Here is a 15,713-nt window from a genome sequence, read left to right on the forward strand (position 1 = left end):
CCTGGCTGAGAGGGCAGCTCTGCCCCTTTCCACCCAGCTATCAGGTGTGCACTGTGCTTTGCTGGCTTACTTGTGCTTTTGCTTGTGCTCTCATAAGGCCACTCTATCTCAAACCACTCATGCAGCACAGCTCTGCACTGCCCTCCTGCTGGGCATAACCTGATAGACAGGAGTGAATTATAGCCCGCCTTATCCCAATGGAGGATGGGGGAGATAGGGCCAAGACAGATTTGAGCAATTACAGTCACTGCAACTCCTGAAGAGACTTTCTTAGGAACCCTCCCTGAGGAGCTCCAGGAAGGTGGAGCCTCTGCTAAGTGTGAAAAGAGGCATGAGCTCCACGGCCCAGCCCATCGTGAAGAATATTTCAGTACCTGGAATTTGGTCCAGCAGCTGGGGCTGCAGAACTGGTAGACAACCCGGTCTGTCTTGTTGTAATAGCAGGGCTCAGATAAACTCTTTCTGCAGAAGCTGCAGGGTCTAGGGGGACCTGATGAAACAGACAGGAATTGGTGAGGGCAGCAGCACAGGACGTGGGACTGGATTCTGAGGATGGCATGCAAGCTACTCACTCATCCTCAGTCTGTCAAGTTATTATCAAAAAGCAAAGGACAAGAACACCAGGAAACTAAGAGCACCAGATTCTGCTAGGACAGAAATGTTAAACAGATGGAGAGCAGAGTGGTTCAAGGAAGTGACCCTGGCTCTACAGGAATTTGGACAAAATAGGCTGCAATACTTGTCCCATTCCTGGACACCCCAGTACTCCATGTAATGGAAAGGGCAATGCCAGCACAGTCCAGCACTACAACTGCTCCCTGCATTCTCAAGAACAGCAATGTACACTACCCTCTGTATTAAGATGTCTACATGCTGCAAGGGTTCCTCCCTCTGCACTTCCACTTGTCTCACTGGACTCTTCCCCAGGCTTTTACCTTCTTTTCAGTCCCATCCACAAGCAATAAACAATACCAAGGAAGGAATTAAGAGTGGAGAGGTGATGATTCCCTCTACACAGGTGCTCTTACCAACTAAGCCTGACTGCTTCACTTTGTGGGAGGTAGTACAGCAAATGGAGCAGAACAGGCCCATCTTGCCACTGCGATCCACGTTGGGCAGCATGTCAAAGTTCTTGCACAGCGTCTTGCACCACATGCAGGGGTAGACCCGAGTGTTCTTCTGCAAACACAGAGCACAACAGAGCTTCCAGGAGGCCATCACAGCTGGCAAGGTTCAACTATCACATCCCACACCACTGCTGTATCCACCACAGGACTGCTCTCCTGCAGTGACCACCTTGTGCCAGGGACAGGCTCACAGTCTGCAGATTTAGTCGGTGGTAGCAAAAAAAGCTGCCTTTGGCACTTCAACTTCTCATTTCAAGGCTAGCCTGGCAGGAATACAGAGTTTGGCAATCCCTTCCAAGACAGTTAAGTGAAGACTGCTCAGGTGACAGAGGAACATATCCAGCCCAGCTTTGGGGAGACATCCAAAAGCCAGTCCACGCTAAGTGCATATACCAGTGTCACTCTACCATCAGCTCACTGACTTTCTGACTCATGCCTGGGTCCATGGTGGGCCCCATGCAGATTTAATCAATTCTGTTTGCCTGCTTCAAAGTTTCCCCACAGCAATCTTTTAACTGCTTTGTTGCAATAGACCAAAGGGATTCAAGTCACCTGCTATTTAATAAAATGCCCTGTGCCACACCAAACAAAGTTGCTGCATGCCCGCAGAGACCACCCCCAGCCACCCCAGGCAGCAGCCTCCACACACCTTCTTGTAACTGTTGAGACATGCAGAGTTGCAAAAGCGTTTTTGCTGGCCTTCATGGAAGAGGTACTCCAGGGGCAAGCCCTTGTTGTAGATATAAAGTCCACAGCTGTCACAGCAGTTCGTTTTCAGCCCCTTGGTGGCCCGGAACTTGGTGAAGCAGGCGTCACTGCAGATGCGATGAACCATATTCCCATTGCTGACCTCGTGCTGGATCTGCAGAGACATCACTGCTGTCATTCCCCAAACCACCACGGGCCTCCTTCCAGTGCAGCTGTATCACTACAAGCACAGCCCTTGGGATAACAGGCACTAAAACTCTGGGAAGTGCCATACTGGAAGCTGGTGTGGACTCAGGGTGGCCTCCCTCACCAAAAGTCAGCGGAGTAACCGGGAGAGCAGAGTGGCAGGAAGCAGTGAGCCTCAGGGCAAGGAGAAGCTTGGGAGTGAGCCCAAGCCAGCTCAGGGGCTGAGGCCTCACATCACAGGAAAATGCCCTGGTCTTGACCAAGACTAAGTGCTGCGGGTCCTAAGCACTTCATCCAGGGCATGGGAAGAACAAGGGATTTGTTTACCTCGCCAGGTTTGTGGCAAACACTGCAGCGGCTGGTGTCCGAGGGATCTGCAGACTGAGGTGCTGGTCTGTGCTGCTGGGCCTCGTAGAGGGAAAGGCAGACAGAGGTGCAGAACTCATGGAAAGAGCCACCTGAACCAATCTGGGCAACCACAGAGTCCTTGGTGTTCCAGATCTCCCTGGGGATCAGGAGGGGATGGGTTAGTGCAGGGACATATGAGTCCTGCCACAGAGAGACAGGATGGCTCACTGCAATGCACAGGACTTTCTGGTGTCCCAAAAAGCTGGCAAGAACTGTCTCACAGCAGCTTCTGTCCTGGCCCAGAGGAGTGGTGTCTGAAGACAGAGCATGCAGGATGTTGTTTTGAGGGGAGGCTGGAATATGGGGCACTAAGTCCGGGGACAGGCAGGGAATAGCATGAATGTGAAGGGAGTGTAGGGAGCATGGGATAGGTAGTGTGTGAAAGAAGACATGGGGCAGCAGCTGGCAGTGGGCAGGAGTGATGTGGGTGAGCAAGGGCCATAGGAAGGGGACTGGCAGGGAGTGCTGTAGAGCAGGTGAGTGGGGTCACAAGCATGGGAGCACAGAGGAAAGGGGAATGAACACACACTTTTTGCAGAAGGTGCATATCTTCTTGCCGGGTGGTTTTTTTGAGAAGGTGGTGAGACAGGAGCTGGAGCAGAAGAGCTGAGGAAGCCCTTTTCGCTGGTAGGCAGTCTGGCCCTTCTGCAGCGGGGTCCGGCAGTTGGCACACGTCATCTTGGTGAAGGTGGAGCGGGCGGCTCGCTGCGCCATCTGAGTGCGCAGGGACATCCGAGTGGAGCGCCGGGTACGGAAAGGAACGAAATCCTCGTCGTTGGGATCATCCACCATTGCATCAGAGTCCTCGTCAGAGACCGGAACTGCAAAGCAGCAGAGGAAGATCAAAACCCCCTCATTAGGAAGTGAGAAACTCTGCCATGAGACACACGCTGGGATTTTCTGAGTCACCTTTCTAGAGTCCCTCTATGTACTTTGTTCTTGTCTGGGTGGAATGATAAAGGGGCCCTTAAAAGAAATTCTGTTGTAACAGGAGATGAATCAAGAGGTCTTTAAACAAACCAGGCTTAAATACAATTCCTCTCTAGGAAGTCATGATATGCCAAGGTTGAGCAGAAGCCCAGAGTGTGAACTTCTATCCTATAAGAACTGTTAGACCTAAAAGGGAACAAGCTGATCACCACATTCTAGAACAGGCAGGCAATAAAGGAGCAACACACAAATACTAGAGAATGGCAGGGAATATCTCAAAAGAACAGAGACTTTGTGTACTTCTCCAGGAAAATCCCCAAGATGCAACCTTCCTTCAGACAGCCAGCTGTCATAGAGAGAAAGGAAGAAAGCTCCTGGGTGAGGAGATGGAAGATGGATTTCCTGGGAACACCCCCAAGTCTCATCCTGCTACTTAGTGCTTGGTGCCCACACACCACTGTAAAAATACAACACTCCCTGCTTTGACCTAAGTGCCCTGAGAAAGCAAGGAACGTACCCCAGGATTTGTGGGCTCAAAGGACTTGTCCTGTGTAGAAGGGAAGTCTGCACAAAGGTTCCAGAGTTCCCACTGTACTCACACCATGAACCACCTGCCCACAATGGAGCTGGGCCATTCTCTCTGGCTGAAAACAGGCATTGGCCAACCCCAGTTACTCACTGCTCTCAGAGGAGTTCACAGTTTCAGGCCTGGCAGTTTCTGATCTTCTAGGTCGTTCGCTTCTTTTCTGCTCCTAGAAGACATTCAGAAAATAGTTAGGCTAACTATCAGCTAGGACAACCATGCATAAATATCCCAGATTATGGTGAAGTTCCAACTTCTGGGGTTTGGCTTCCCAATACCTAGGCTGAAAACAGATAAAACTCCATGGATACCTGATCAGAGTTAGCAAGACAGAGGAGACGGGGAAGTAGACTTATGAGAACGACATTTCAGCTGGGGATAGCAGGGACACACTGCAGCCACATTACAGCATAGTGGCAGTGCACAGGGATCATTCTGTCACAAGAGCCATGCAAACTCCTTTCCAGAGGGGTGACAAGACAGCCAGTGTCCCTCACAGAGTCTGACAACAGCCAGCCACGCTCTATGCTCCTGTACCATACGTACTTGACTGCATTATCCTCACCTTCTCAGCTGGCAGCTCGCTTCCCTTCCCAGACAGGCTTTCTCCTGGAACAGAAGCACAGAAGAAGCTTGCATCTAGCATCTTGCTTTTCTCCAAGAGAGTAGCACAGGTGTTCTCCAAACGCAGTCACCCTTTGGGTCAGTCAGCACATGAAGCCTTAGCCTGCTCTGGCTACCAAGTACAGTTCTGGTGGTGGAAGGCTCCTAAACCCACCACCTGTAGTTGCAGATCCAAACACGTGGCTTGGGAGGAGCCTGTAAGGGGGAGACCTCCCTGCATAGGGGAGGCAGGCTGGGTGGGCAGTTACCTCCAACTGCTTCTGACCAAGACTAAGCACCTCCTGGGGATGGCCAGTCTGGGCAGAGGCACTTCACCTCTTGGAAACACCTGCTGGTGACCTTCAGTTCCAGCAAAGACTCCAGAGATGAAGAGTGTGAGCTAAGCTGATGTGCAGCCACAGCTTTACTGGGGAAGCTCCTTGCTTCCACAAGCACCAAAAATCAGTTAAAACCATGAAAGCCGGAGCTGGAGCTTGTGCACACCAGAACATTAGCCCCTTTACACAAGAGGCTTTACCCAAATCTAGACCATCAGAAGAGCTGGCTATTTCCACAGCAGAGGATGAGCTGGAGGGTAAAGCAGACTCCAGCTTCAACAGTGTGTAGCTGGATGACCTCCTGAGCAAAAGGAAGCCAAGTTCTGCTGAGCCAACAACTTACCTGTTGGTGGTAAGGCTTCCTGTGCTTTGAGTACACTGTTTTCTTTAAGTGAGTTCTTCCCATTAGCATCCCCTTCCTCGGCCCGGTTTTCCTCCACAGGCTCAGGGGGCAAAGCTGCAGTTCTGTTGTCTGGGCTCAGTTCCACCTCTGCCTCCCCTGCCAGCCCTTCCCTCTGCACAGGTGAGCTTTTCCTTGGTGCCTTCAACTTCATCTTTTTTGTTTGTTTAAGACTGAGTTGGGGTGGGGGGGGCATTGTGGGACTCGAGGACTGTGCTGTGGTTTCTTCCGTGGCTGAGGCACTGCTGAGGTTCCCGGAGTCAGAGACGGGTTGTTGGGGTGATTCAGGGGCATTGTCACCAGACAGTGCAGGAATAGCAGCAGCACCATCTTCCTTTACATCCCCAGAACAACTTTTTGGTGCATCCTCCCCTTCTTTCCCTGTTTCTGGACCAAGGGCTTCTCTAGACAGGGCAGAGGAGTCTGCCGGTCCACGTTCCACGCCCTGGGAAGGTTGTGCCTTACACAGCCCATCCAGAGCCTCTGGTTTACCTAGTTCCACCAAGTCAGAAGTTTTACCCAAGTCATCTAAGACATCAGGTTTCTCCAGCATATCCAATACAACAGGTTTATCTAGAACATGGTCATTTGATTTATTTAGATCAGACAGGCTGTCTGCTTTCATTACAAGGTCCAAGTCCTCGTCTGTAGTCATTTGCTTGGATTGATCCCAGCCAGGGGGCTGAAGAACTGAAGCTTCCTGGGTAGAAGCTGTTTGGGAGCCCAGGAGATCTTCACCAAACTCCATGTCAGCAGGGAGATCACCAATGAGTGGTTTGTCAGGCAAGGACAGGGGGTCCAAAGATCCTGAAAATTCGCTGGAATCCATTTAGAAGATGGGAACTGGAAATGAGAGAGAGACTTGCAAGTCAATGAAAAGCAGTCTAACACAGAACATGAACTGCCCACTCTTCTGAGCACTGCTGGAGTAAAACAAGGCCCAGGAATGCTGCCAGGCCATAACCAGGATACCAGACACCAGCAGGTCAATGACCTCTCCTTGTGAGGGTACAGAAGTCAGCAGCAGTATACAGTAGTTTGGTACAACAGACCTTTGGGAACTCTACAGCCCTCACACACCTCACCACAGCACAGCGAAGAGACTGGCTTATGCTAAATAACACAGTGGGGTATGAGAAATGACTTGAGCACCAGTTCAGGAGGCTCCTCACTGATGTTCTGCAGTAATACCCCCACCCCTGCCTTCTTCCCTATCCAAATAATCTGGTCTGTCCTTTCTCCTGATCTGTTCTTACGGAGCTAACACATCTTTAATTTTTAAAATACCTTTTTTCTCTTGAACACAAAGGTAGAAATAACTCCTTTCAAGCCCCGAAGTCTGAGTCTTAACAAGACACAGGATGACAAGACGCATTAATCTTGTAAGAAGACAGATATAAACAATGTTGTAGTGTAACTACAGCTACTGCATAGCCCCATAACTACGTGGGCTAATATTCAGACATGGAACAAACAAAAGCTTAAGTTAGAACTAGGAGGAGTTCTGGAGAGTGGCAAGAAGAAAGGTGGTAAAGCTCTGACGTTAAAAGCAGTCATAAGAAGAACAAGTAGCAAGGTAGACACAAGCATGCAGTGCAGAGTCAGGAAAAAAGACCAGTGTGACTTTGCAGGGCACAAACAGTACACTTGAATAGGAAGGTGTGATGCAGACAGCCAACCTCAGAGGTAAAGTTACAGCCCAGCTCCTCATGGTCGACATTATCATAAGACAGAAAGGTCAAGACTTTGTGATGAGGCAAGTAATATGGTCTAAAACTGAATTAAATCCGCACAAGGAGATAATGGCTGACAAACCCAAAGAGGGAAAGGGAGCAGGACCTGGAGTCTGCAAGTGGTAAGGCAGTGTAAGACTTGAAGTAACATCATGTCCCCAAACAGGCTCTAAGCAGACACTACAAAAAAGGCACTAGAATCAAATGGTGTGGCAACAACCTATCCCTCCCCATCAGAGTAATTCAGATTCTAAATTTAGCACTGTTTTAATCTCTGAATGAGAAGACTCAGTACTCTTGTCTATTTGGGCTTACAGTGGGCATAACACATATACATCAGTGAAGGAGGAAGCCTGAAATAGTTTCACTGATGATGGCTGTTTAATTCTTTTTTTATATCCTTCCCTCTGAAAGGACAACCAAGTTCTCACTCACAAATGGTTTGCTCAGAAGTAAACAGAACATACTTGGACAGAGAATGTACCCAACTTCTGAAACTTATTCAAGCGGGAATTTAAGGAAATCATACCCAACAACTGGATTTCAAAGCCACTGCCTCCTTATTTTATCGAAATACACAGTAATGTTTTCTGTTTCCTGGTGGCAGATAAAGCACTGTTCCCACAATCACAAACAGAAACTGAAGCAAATGTAATCTTTAGAAATGCTCAGCAAGCTCCACCCCTCAGGACTTTGGTGTTTCTGTTCACTTTAGTTACAAGATGAGACAAAACTTTAGAATAAGCCAATTCCAGAGCAATACAGGATCTAATACACGCTTTAGTGTGGTTGACAGAAATAAGAACAAAGTGAAATAGAAACAAAGACATCTGAAAGAAAGGTCCTAAGGATTTGAAGCAGATGAGAACCCTCCCAAGATGATAAACACAGGTTTTTTTCCTGCTGCTCAGAATATGAACAATGTCTCCTGCTCAAAGATATCCCCCACCCAGATTCACAGACAGACAGCAGACCCTACAATAATAAGCAAAAAAACCTCAAGGCCTCCAGATAAAGAAGGAAATTTATTTATAGGTTTATTTAACAGAGGTAGCATGCCCCTCAGAATCACCTCAGACACTTTGCACCAAGTCTGCCATGAACCTCTAAGGTGATACTCCTAAAGTATTTGCCACTTTCAGCTGGCCTAGTCTTTGCTTGGTAGAAATAGACCCTGGAAATATTGGAGCATAAGAAATCCATTTGGGCATTCCCTCTCAGAGGATAATGCAAGCAACAATCTATGAACTTGTTGTGCAACTCATGTGCTCTACAAGTGGACCAAAGGCATCTGGTTTAACAGTGTACACCTTAACACTGCTTTCAAACTTTGGGCATCACAATGCAAGACAAAACTCTGACTTAATGGCAACGTCCTTGACCAACAGAAAAGTCCTAGAGAGAACAAGTATTCCGCAGATTAAGGCAACTCCAAACTACTGGGATGTGGCTGGGACAGGCCTTTCTGCAGAGGCAAGGCTGCAGTAAGAGCACTTGCTCGCACGCTCTGACTGGAAGCACAGCGCTCAGCCCCTGTGCTCGAGGGTCCTGTCCCCTCTCATCAGCTCTGTCTGAATCCTCCCAGCAGAAAAGCTCACACGTTCTGCTGAAGGAACCAAAACCTCTTCTTAGGATGTGCAAAGCTAAGGACTGCTGCAAAAGGACCATGTACTCAAATATCCTGTTCCTATTCACACCAAGAATGGATACCTGGTGAGAGAGTGTAAGAAACACAACTAACAGGATGTTCCTCTTCAGCACATCCTCCAATCAAGGACTCAGCTGCTGAAGAACCACTTGGCTTGAGCTGCACTGACAATGTCCCTGTTGAGAGTCTGTACTGGGCAAATCCTCTGTGAATCTGCCTAATCCCACTTTGAACCAGTTTATACTTTGGACCTCCTAAAATTCCAGTGGTTTTAAGTTCTGCGGCTTAACATTTAGTTTTCAAAAGTATTTTTCTTTTGTTTATTTTCAACCACTGCAGCAGAGCTCCAAGGTGATACAGGGCAGATGAATGCCAACTCTTGATGTATTTAGAAGAATGTGGAAAAGCTGATGGAGTTAAGAGTTGAGGCTGGACCCAAGGTGATCCTGACAAACAGTCTGAGTGGGAAAGCACGGAATGTCCCTGACAATGAATTCTTTATAGTGGCTTTCAACTACCAGCTGATAAGGATGAGGAAGGCAGCTCTCAAATCAGGAAAGAACGGTATTTTCCAGTTCTGTGGGTTGCTCTGAAATCAAACTCAACCTAAAGAAATTAGAGCTGCTCAGCTGCAGCAAGGTAAGAAGCTCTACTTCTGTCTGCCCCAGGCAGTCAGATTCGTCTGGGCCTTCTGCTAAGCTTCACAGTGAGTTAAGCTGCAAACAGAGCGTGCACTTTATCTCTGGTAAAGTCTTTTCTCACTTTCTACAGCAGAAGCAGAATAGCTTATTGTTTCTGGCAGATGCTGAAATGATCCACCACAAGTCATGGCCTCTCTTATTCCAGGAGCAGCAAATGCACAGCTCAGTCACTAGGGTTTGGTCACTGGTCTGCTCAAAATCTTCCTCTTTTCCAGCCACATAACTGACAGCAAGAAGAGTACACTGCAACGTGACTTGGCCAAAGCAAGAGGAGGCGGTGTGCTGAAATCCCGCACTTCACAGAAGACACGACTGCTCCATTTGGAAACTCCTTACTTAGGAGTAAGTACTCCCTGGAGTATTCAGTAACAGATATATTCTTGGAAAGAACAAATTGAAGGAGTAAAGTCTCTTCCACAACAGCCTGCAGCAGAATGCTTCCCAAGCAGCGTGCAAGCGTTTCCAGAGGAGTGATGGGACAGCTGAAGGTCCTCCCCAGGTGTGCTGGACTGGCACAGAACACGACACTGGCTGCCAAACTCAGTGCCTGTGGCTACCAGACCTGCCCAGCCCTTTCTGCCAAAGAGGGGGAACGTGGGATCTTCTCTCAGATCTGGAAGTTCAAAGTGCAACATCTCTGCCAGGACACGTCAGCACATCCAAGTTGACTACCTGGGACTTTATCCAGCTTATTAAAGACATCAGTGGTGCTGTAACTCAGGTAACCATTAGGAGGGGAATATGTGGCCCACCTACAGAAATGAGGATGTACCATCAAACATTTAATTAAAAACAGACAGCAAGAAAAAATGCTGCTGTTACTCTCTCCCAATGAAATGAACATCTCAGAAGTCTTTACAGCCCACAAAAAATCCCACAGCCATGCAGTTACTGCTTTCCTCTAGCAAAGGAACACCAACTGCTTGGGTATCTGTCCTGGACTTTTGTTCATGGACGTGGATTCAGATTTTCAATACTTTTGAAGGCTGAAGAATTATCTTCTTCACTATTAGAGATCATCTGAAATACGAAAATAATTAACTAGTAACTACAAAAGACACTTAAATCAACATTTTAGCCACTTCCCATCTACAAGGCCTGTAAGACCTGAGCAGAGTTCTGGAACGAAGCTTCTAGTGTTTTGTGCCAAATTTTTGAATAAACAGTAACACCCAACCTTGAATTTCTCAACAAAAACAACAGTGTCCAATCAATAAAACATTAAGGAAGTAATATCATGTCCTACCAGCATGGTTTCAGTCAATGTATCCTCATTAACAATACTATTCTTTGAGTGGTGAGTACAGCAAAAGCCAACTTCTCTGCTGTGACTTATCTCAGTTTATCTGGACAGCTGATAGCTTTCTAAATTCAAACACTGCAAACCTTTATTACATACTGGTTAACTCATTTCAACTCAAATGAATTTACAAAGAATCACCAGTAAACTAAGCACACTACCACGGACCAGGTTTCAGTCCAGCCAAAATTCTCCAGAAAGGAGCAGAAAGGATTTTGTTACTTACTAGTGTTTTTGGAGAGGCAGCTCTCTGAGCTGCAAACTCAGTCTCCAAAGAGCACAAAGCCCACTTGGTGACATGCAGTACAGAGCTACTCGCACACAGGACCATGTTAGACCATTACTGTCTCATTCTTGGCTACACTTGATAACAGTTATTGGAAGAGTTGAGATGTTTCAAATTAAAAAAATCTGACAGGGTGACACAAGAATCCCACTGCTTTATGAATCAGCCATGGTTTAGAAAACACCCTCCAGTGCTAAACTTACTTTGTTCACTGAAAAGAAATGGGGAGACATGACCCATCTCAAAAAAAACACAAGGTAAGAAGATCTACAGCAGACAACTCCTTGGAGATACAGACAAATGCACACAAGGACGCAAAAAGCTGGAAATCAAAGTCAGACAAGCTCATAAACACATGATTATACAACTGACCATGGGATCTGTAAGGCCTCTGTGATTCTGAGGTTTTACATGCAGTGACTCACTCCAAGTCAGCTACAGCTCCTGCAGATGCCACTGGTCAAGTCCTTCAGCTTGTGCTTTGCAGGGAGGGTTTGATGAACGTTGTCTCACCTCCAAATGTATTATTGGTTCTCAATCAGTGCAAACTGCAGCATCTTTCACCACATCCCCTTCAGGCCAGTCTTCACGTGTGACTGGGACTGTCTACAAAACAGGAACTGGTACACAGGGCAAAAAAGGGCCTTTCCAGAACATCACCAGCAGCATCAAGACTCCAGCAATTGTTTCTTGATAGTCCCAAAGCCAGGAGAGATTACCACTAGATTTTTCTACAGCGAGAGCCCAAGCTCAGGGCTGCAGGCCTCAAATGTAGTATCACAGTCACCCTGAACCCAGAAAGCCTAAATCCTTCAGCACTGAGCAGCTGGTGCTGCAAAACACAACCACGAGTCTCCTGTAAATTCCTCAAAGGCAGGAATGACCAAACTGGATTTTGAGCTTGCACTCCAGAAACTTCACCTCAGTTTCAAGAAAGTGCAAGAAGGACAATTTTCAGAAATCTCACAGAACTGCCTGGAATTAGGTTTACCAGGAGACTCCCTGCAACACTTCAAATATAACTGACAACATTCCTCAATCTCGGCATCATCTGCTGCTAACCAGAGCAGTAAATGCTAAGACAGCCAACAGGAGCATCCTCATCCATCCAGAATGCCATCCTGGCAGCACTTTGAAATGGCTTGGATCCCCCCACATCTTGTAAGACCAGGATCCTCCCCAAGCACTAAGTACCAAGACTTTGCAACACAGAAAGGAGTAACAAGTCTAAGTTCACCCTTAGCAGCAATGCTATCTGGAGAGCAATTCAGCTTCAAGAACCAACTCCACTCAAGTCCAAGAGAAAATTCTCCTGGTGTTTGTACAGCCAAAATAGTGTTAAACACATGGGAAGGGGGTGAGTGGGTAAAAAAGCTTTGGAAGTACTATCAGAAGCACAACAAAAAGTACTCGGAGGTACAGCATGCTTGAGCAGTGTGTATCCAAAGTGCCTTAATGATATTAAGACAATGATTAAAAAAAGTAAAAGACCTGGAAGTGGTAAAAAACAGATGGTCATCACGTCTCTCTACCTGTTGCCCAAATGCTGCAGGAAGGCATCAGAACACCTGACAAAGTTCTGGCACGTCCCACAAGCAGCTACAGACAAATGGAGAGGACAGCAGGTGACTCTCCAGAGGAGTGCTGCAGCCTGAGAACAGGCCACGGACTCCCTGGAGGTCCTCAAAACCCAACCGGACAAAGCCCTGAACAAGGCCTCAAGTCAGCTCTGCTGCAAGCAGGAGATCAGTTGGACCAGAAACTTCTAGAGGTCCCGTACAACCCAAATCTGTCTGTGGTTCTGTGAATAAACCCTACTGCACAGCGAAGAGAGAGAAGACAAAAGGGCAGAGTCTCTGAGAGGGCAAAACATCTCATTTTCCTTAAGAGGCCTTGCAGAGCCAAAATACTGGAAACACAATGTGAGTTGTCTCCTCTGCCTCACTGACAGTCCCAGATCCCTCTGCAAGGTGCCTGCCACCAAAGTGCTGGGGAGGGATCTCAGCGCTGGGAGGCCTCACCTCATGTGCAGCTGTTCAAACTGGCCCTGGGTAATGCTGTGTTGAACAGAGCAGTATCTCACCCCGTCTAGAGACCAACTCCTTTCCCTTTGGGCTGCCCAGGGCTGGGCCAGCAGAGCACGCTCAAAGCAAGTGGCCAGGAGACACCACCAGAGCCCAGGACCAGCAGGACTGGTGAGGATGGTTTCAAACACTGCCATTTCCTGACGTGTACCATCAGCAGAGGAAGAAGTTAACAAAACACGATACTGAGACTAAAACACAAATCCAATGAAACCCTGCTAGTGCTGCCTTTGCTAAGCTAACAAATGCATTGTCACAGCTGCAGCCTATTCCATACTTCCACTGGATCGCTTTCACCATAACCCTTCTGCACCAAGGCTTCCGTCTGTGTCCATCAGAGTTGTACATCCCAGCATCACTGACCACAAGACATCCATAAAGATATCACACAAGGGGCTTTGCTCCCAAAGTGAGGCCATGGGCTCGGCCTGGGCCCTTGCTCTGGCTGCCAGAGATGTGGAAGAATCTGTTGCTACTGTCATCCTCCAAAGAAAAGGCACTCACAGTGAGAGGGATGTGAGCAGGTGCAGAGAGAAAAGAGGTTGTGCAAATATGCACCACAGAGCTGTGAGGTTCAGGTTAGTCGTTACAGCTCTGTACACTGTGGATATTACTTTAATAAGGCTGAGCTCACAATAACAACAGGGCTATGCTCTTATCACCAGCTTTGATCCCAGGATAGGCAGGGTTAGGTAAGAAAATGCAGATTAAAAGTTTTCTTGGGGATTGCAGCTGCAATGAAAGGGAAAGAAGTTATAGCCTAGAACAAAAGCCATAGCTGGAAGCACAGCAGGAGAAGAGGAGAGCACAAATGAAGCAGCTCTCATCCTCATCAAAAGAGACTCCAGGAACCATCCCTCAGCACTCAGTCAAAAATCCTATCCTCCACCATCACCTGACACAGACCACGTCCAGTGCTGCCTCTGCCCACACAAGCATATCTGACTGCCAGGGCCTTTTCCCATGCCAGGCACACACCACAGCCAGCTCCCTGCCTCGCCAGGCCTCCTTCCACCTCTACAAACCACACAGGAGGTACTTGATGCTCCCCAGGACACCTTGTTGGCCACAGCTACACTGCCCACATGGGGAGGCTTCCACAGAGTGGGGCCTCCCGCAGCAGCCCAAGGCAGCTTCAGCCCCATGGGGCTGCACCTTTCTCTCATGGGGCCAGATCCTCAAGAGCAGCACATGGTGTCCAGGGATACATACATCCACCAGGCCCTGAGGAGGCTCCAGCCCCCCCCCCCCCCCACACACAGGGGGAAGGCTGTCAGAAGGACTGGCCAGATCACAGAGCAAGAGCTGCTGAGCCCCACAGACTTTGCCCCTGCACGTGGTGACAACACCATAAAGGCCGAGCCCCTGGGGACACAGGGAGAGCCAAGCCTGGGCAGGTGCCAGGGCAGAGCTTTGGGGCAGAGGGTGCCAGGGCTGTTTGCTGCCACTGCTCAGCACGGCCCCGCAGCAAGGACAGGCCCTGCTGGGCTGGGCGCTCCAGGGGCTCCCAGGAGCCACGAACCCTGGGCCCAGCCTGTGCCCAGGCACTGATGTGGCTGGGAGGCACATCCAGCCACCGCCCCCCACAAGGGCTGCCCACGGTGCCTTCCTACGCCAACCCACGCCCGGGAGGGGGGCCAGGCTGGGGCTCCCCATCCATCGCAGGGGAACCCAGAGACCACCTCCCGCAACGGGGATAAAGGTCTCACTGGGGTCTCTATGGAAGCGGGGTGGGAATGGGGGTCAGGCTGGTGGGCTCCCCAGCCACAGTGGGGGGACCCAGAGCCCAGACCGCTCCCCAAAAGGGGCGAGGGTCGCACGGGCCATCCCCCCCACTGCAAGGGGCACGGGGTGCACTCTGTACCGGGTCGGGGATGGGGGTCAGATGGGGGCTCCCCATCCATCCCGGATGACTCCAGAGATCACCCCCCTCCAGAGCGAGGGCCGCATGGGGGTCTCCATGGGACCGAGGCGGGGATGGGGACCAGGCAAGTGCGATCCCCAGCCATACCTGGACGAGTCCAGAGACCACCGCCTCCCCCGCACCGGAGCGAAGGTCGCATTGGAGTCTCCACTGGACTGGAGCTGCACCGGGGTAGGGGGTCAGGCTGGGACTCCCCATCCATCCCGGGGAGACCCGCAGTCCACACCGCGCTCCCAAGAGGCGAGGGTCGCACAGGGCTCCCCCCCCACCCCCGCCCCGCCGGGACCCGCCGCAGGGCGCCCCCAAGCGGCCGCCACGGGGAGGGGGCGAGCGGCACCGGCCACGCCCCCTCGTGGGGCGCCGGCCACGCCCCCTCCAGCAAGGCGCGCGCAGCCCCCCACCCCACTCCCCGGGGGGGCTCACCCCCCCCCACCCCCCGGACCCCCGCCGCCCGCCCCCGCCCCCCCCCCCCCCCGCGGGGCCCCGCGACCGCCCCGCGGCCTCATCCGCGCTTCCCGGGACGCCGCCGGGGCGCGCCCGCGGCCGCCGCCGCTTGTACCTGGCTCTCCCGGTGCTGCGCCGCCCGCTCTACCCAGAACCCGGATTCGGGTCGCGGCCCCTTTAAATGGAGGCGCCGCTCGGAGCCCTCACCGCGCTGCAACCCGACGGGGGGGCGGCGGCGGCTCCTTATTGGCTGCGCGGAGCGAGGGACGCGCTTCCATTGGCCGCAGTGGGGCCTGGGCTCGCGAGACTC

The 15,713-nt window shown here is 50.3% G+C and overlaps 1 protein-coding gene across 8 annotated transcripts in view; it reads right to left on the bottom strand.

Moving 5' to 3' along the window:
- The window catches only part of ZMYM3 (zinc finger MYM-type containing 3), a 32,889-nt gene that overhangs the window by 16,670 nt on the left and 506 nt on the right, over nucleotides 1–15,713 (bottom strand). For 2 of the 8 annotated variants that reach the window (XM_042040209.1, XM_042040208.1), the window contains exons 1-9: nucleotides 15,047–15,212; nucleotides 5,227–6,126; nucleotides 4,508–4,551; nucleotides 4,039–4,111; nucleotides 2,959–3,250; nucleotides 2,349–2,526; nucleotides 1,777–1,989; nucleotides 1,029–1,179; nucleotides 375–490 (exon numbers count right to left, since the gene is read on the bottom strand). In XM_042040209.1, the coding sequence (XP_041896143.1) occupies nucleotides 375–490; nucleotides 1,029–1,179; nucleotides 1,777–1,989; nucleotides 2,349–2,526; nucleotides 2,959–3,250; nucleotides 4,039–4,111; nucleotides 4,508–4,551; nucleotides 5,227–6,112 (1,953 nt within the window). In that variant the 5' untranslated portion in view covers nucleotides 6,113–6,126; nucleotides 15,047–15,212. Of the gene's footprint in view, nucleotides 1–374; nucleotides 491–1,028; nucleotides 1,180–1,776; nucleotides 1,990–2,348; nucleotides 2,527–2,958; nucleotides 3,251–4,038; nucleotides 4,112–4,507; nucleotides 4,552–5,226; nucleotides 6,127–11,376; nucleotides 11,558–15,046; nucleotides 15,215–15,518; nucleotides 15,670–15,713 lie in introns of those variants that run through there. The other 6 variants (XM_042040207.1, XM_042040204.1, XM_042040205.1 and 3 more) reach the window with 5 other exon arrangements.

The sequence above is a fragment of the Corvus kubaryi genome, unplaced genomic scaffold, assembly GCF_017639235.1.
Source record: "Corvus kubaryi isolate FWS band 111438036 unplaced genomic scaffold, C.kubaryi_AGA036_p1.0 37395, whole genome shotgun sequence".
NCBI lineage: Eukaryota > Metazoa > Chordata > Aves > Passeriformes > Corvidae > Corvus > Corvus kubaryi.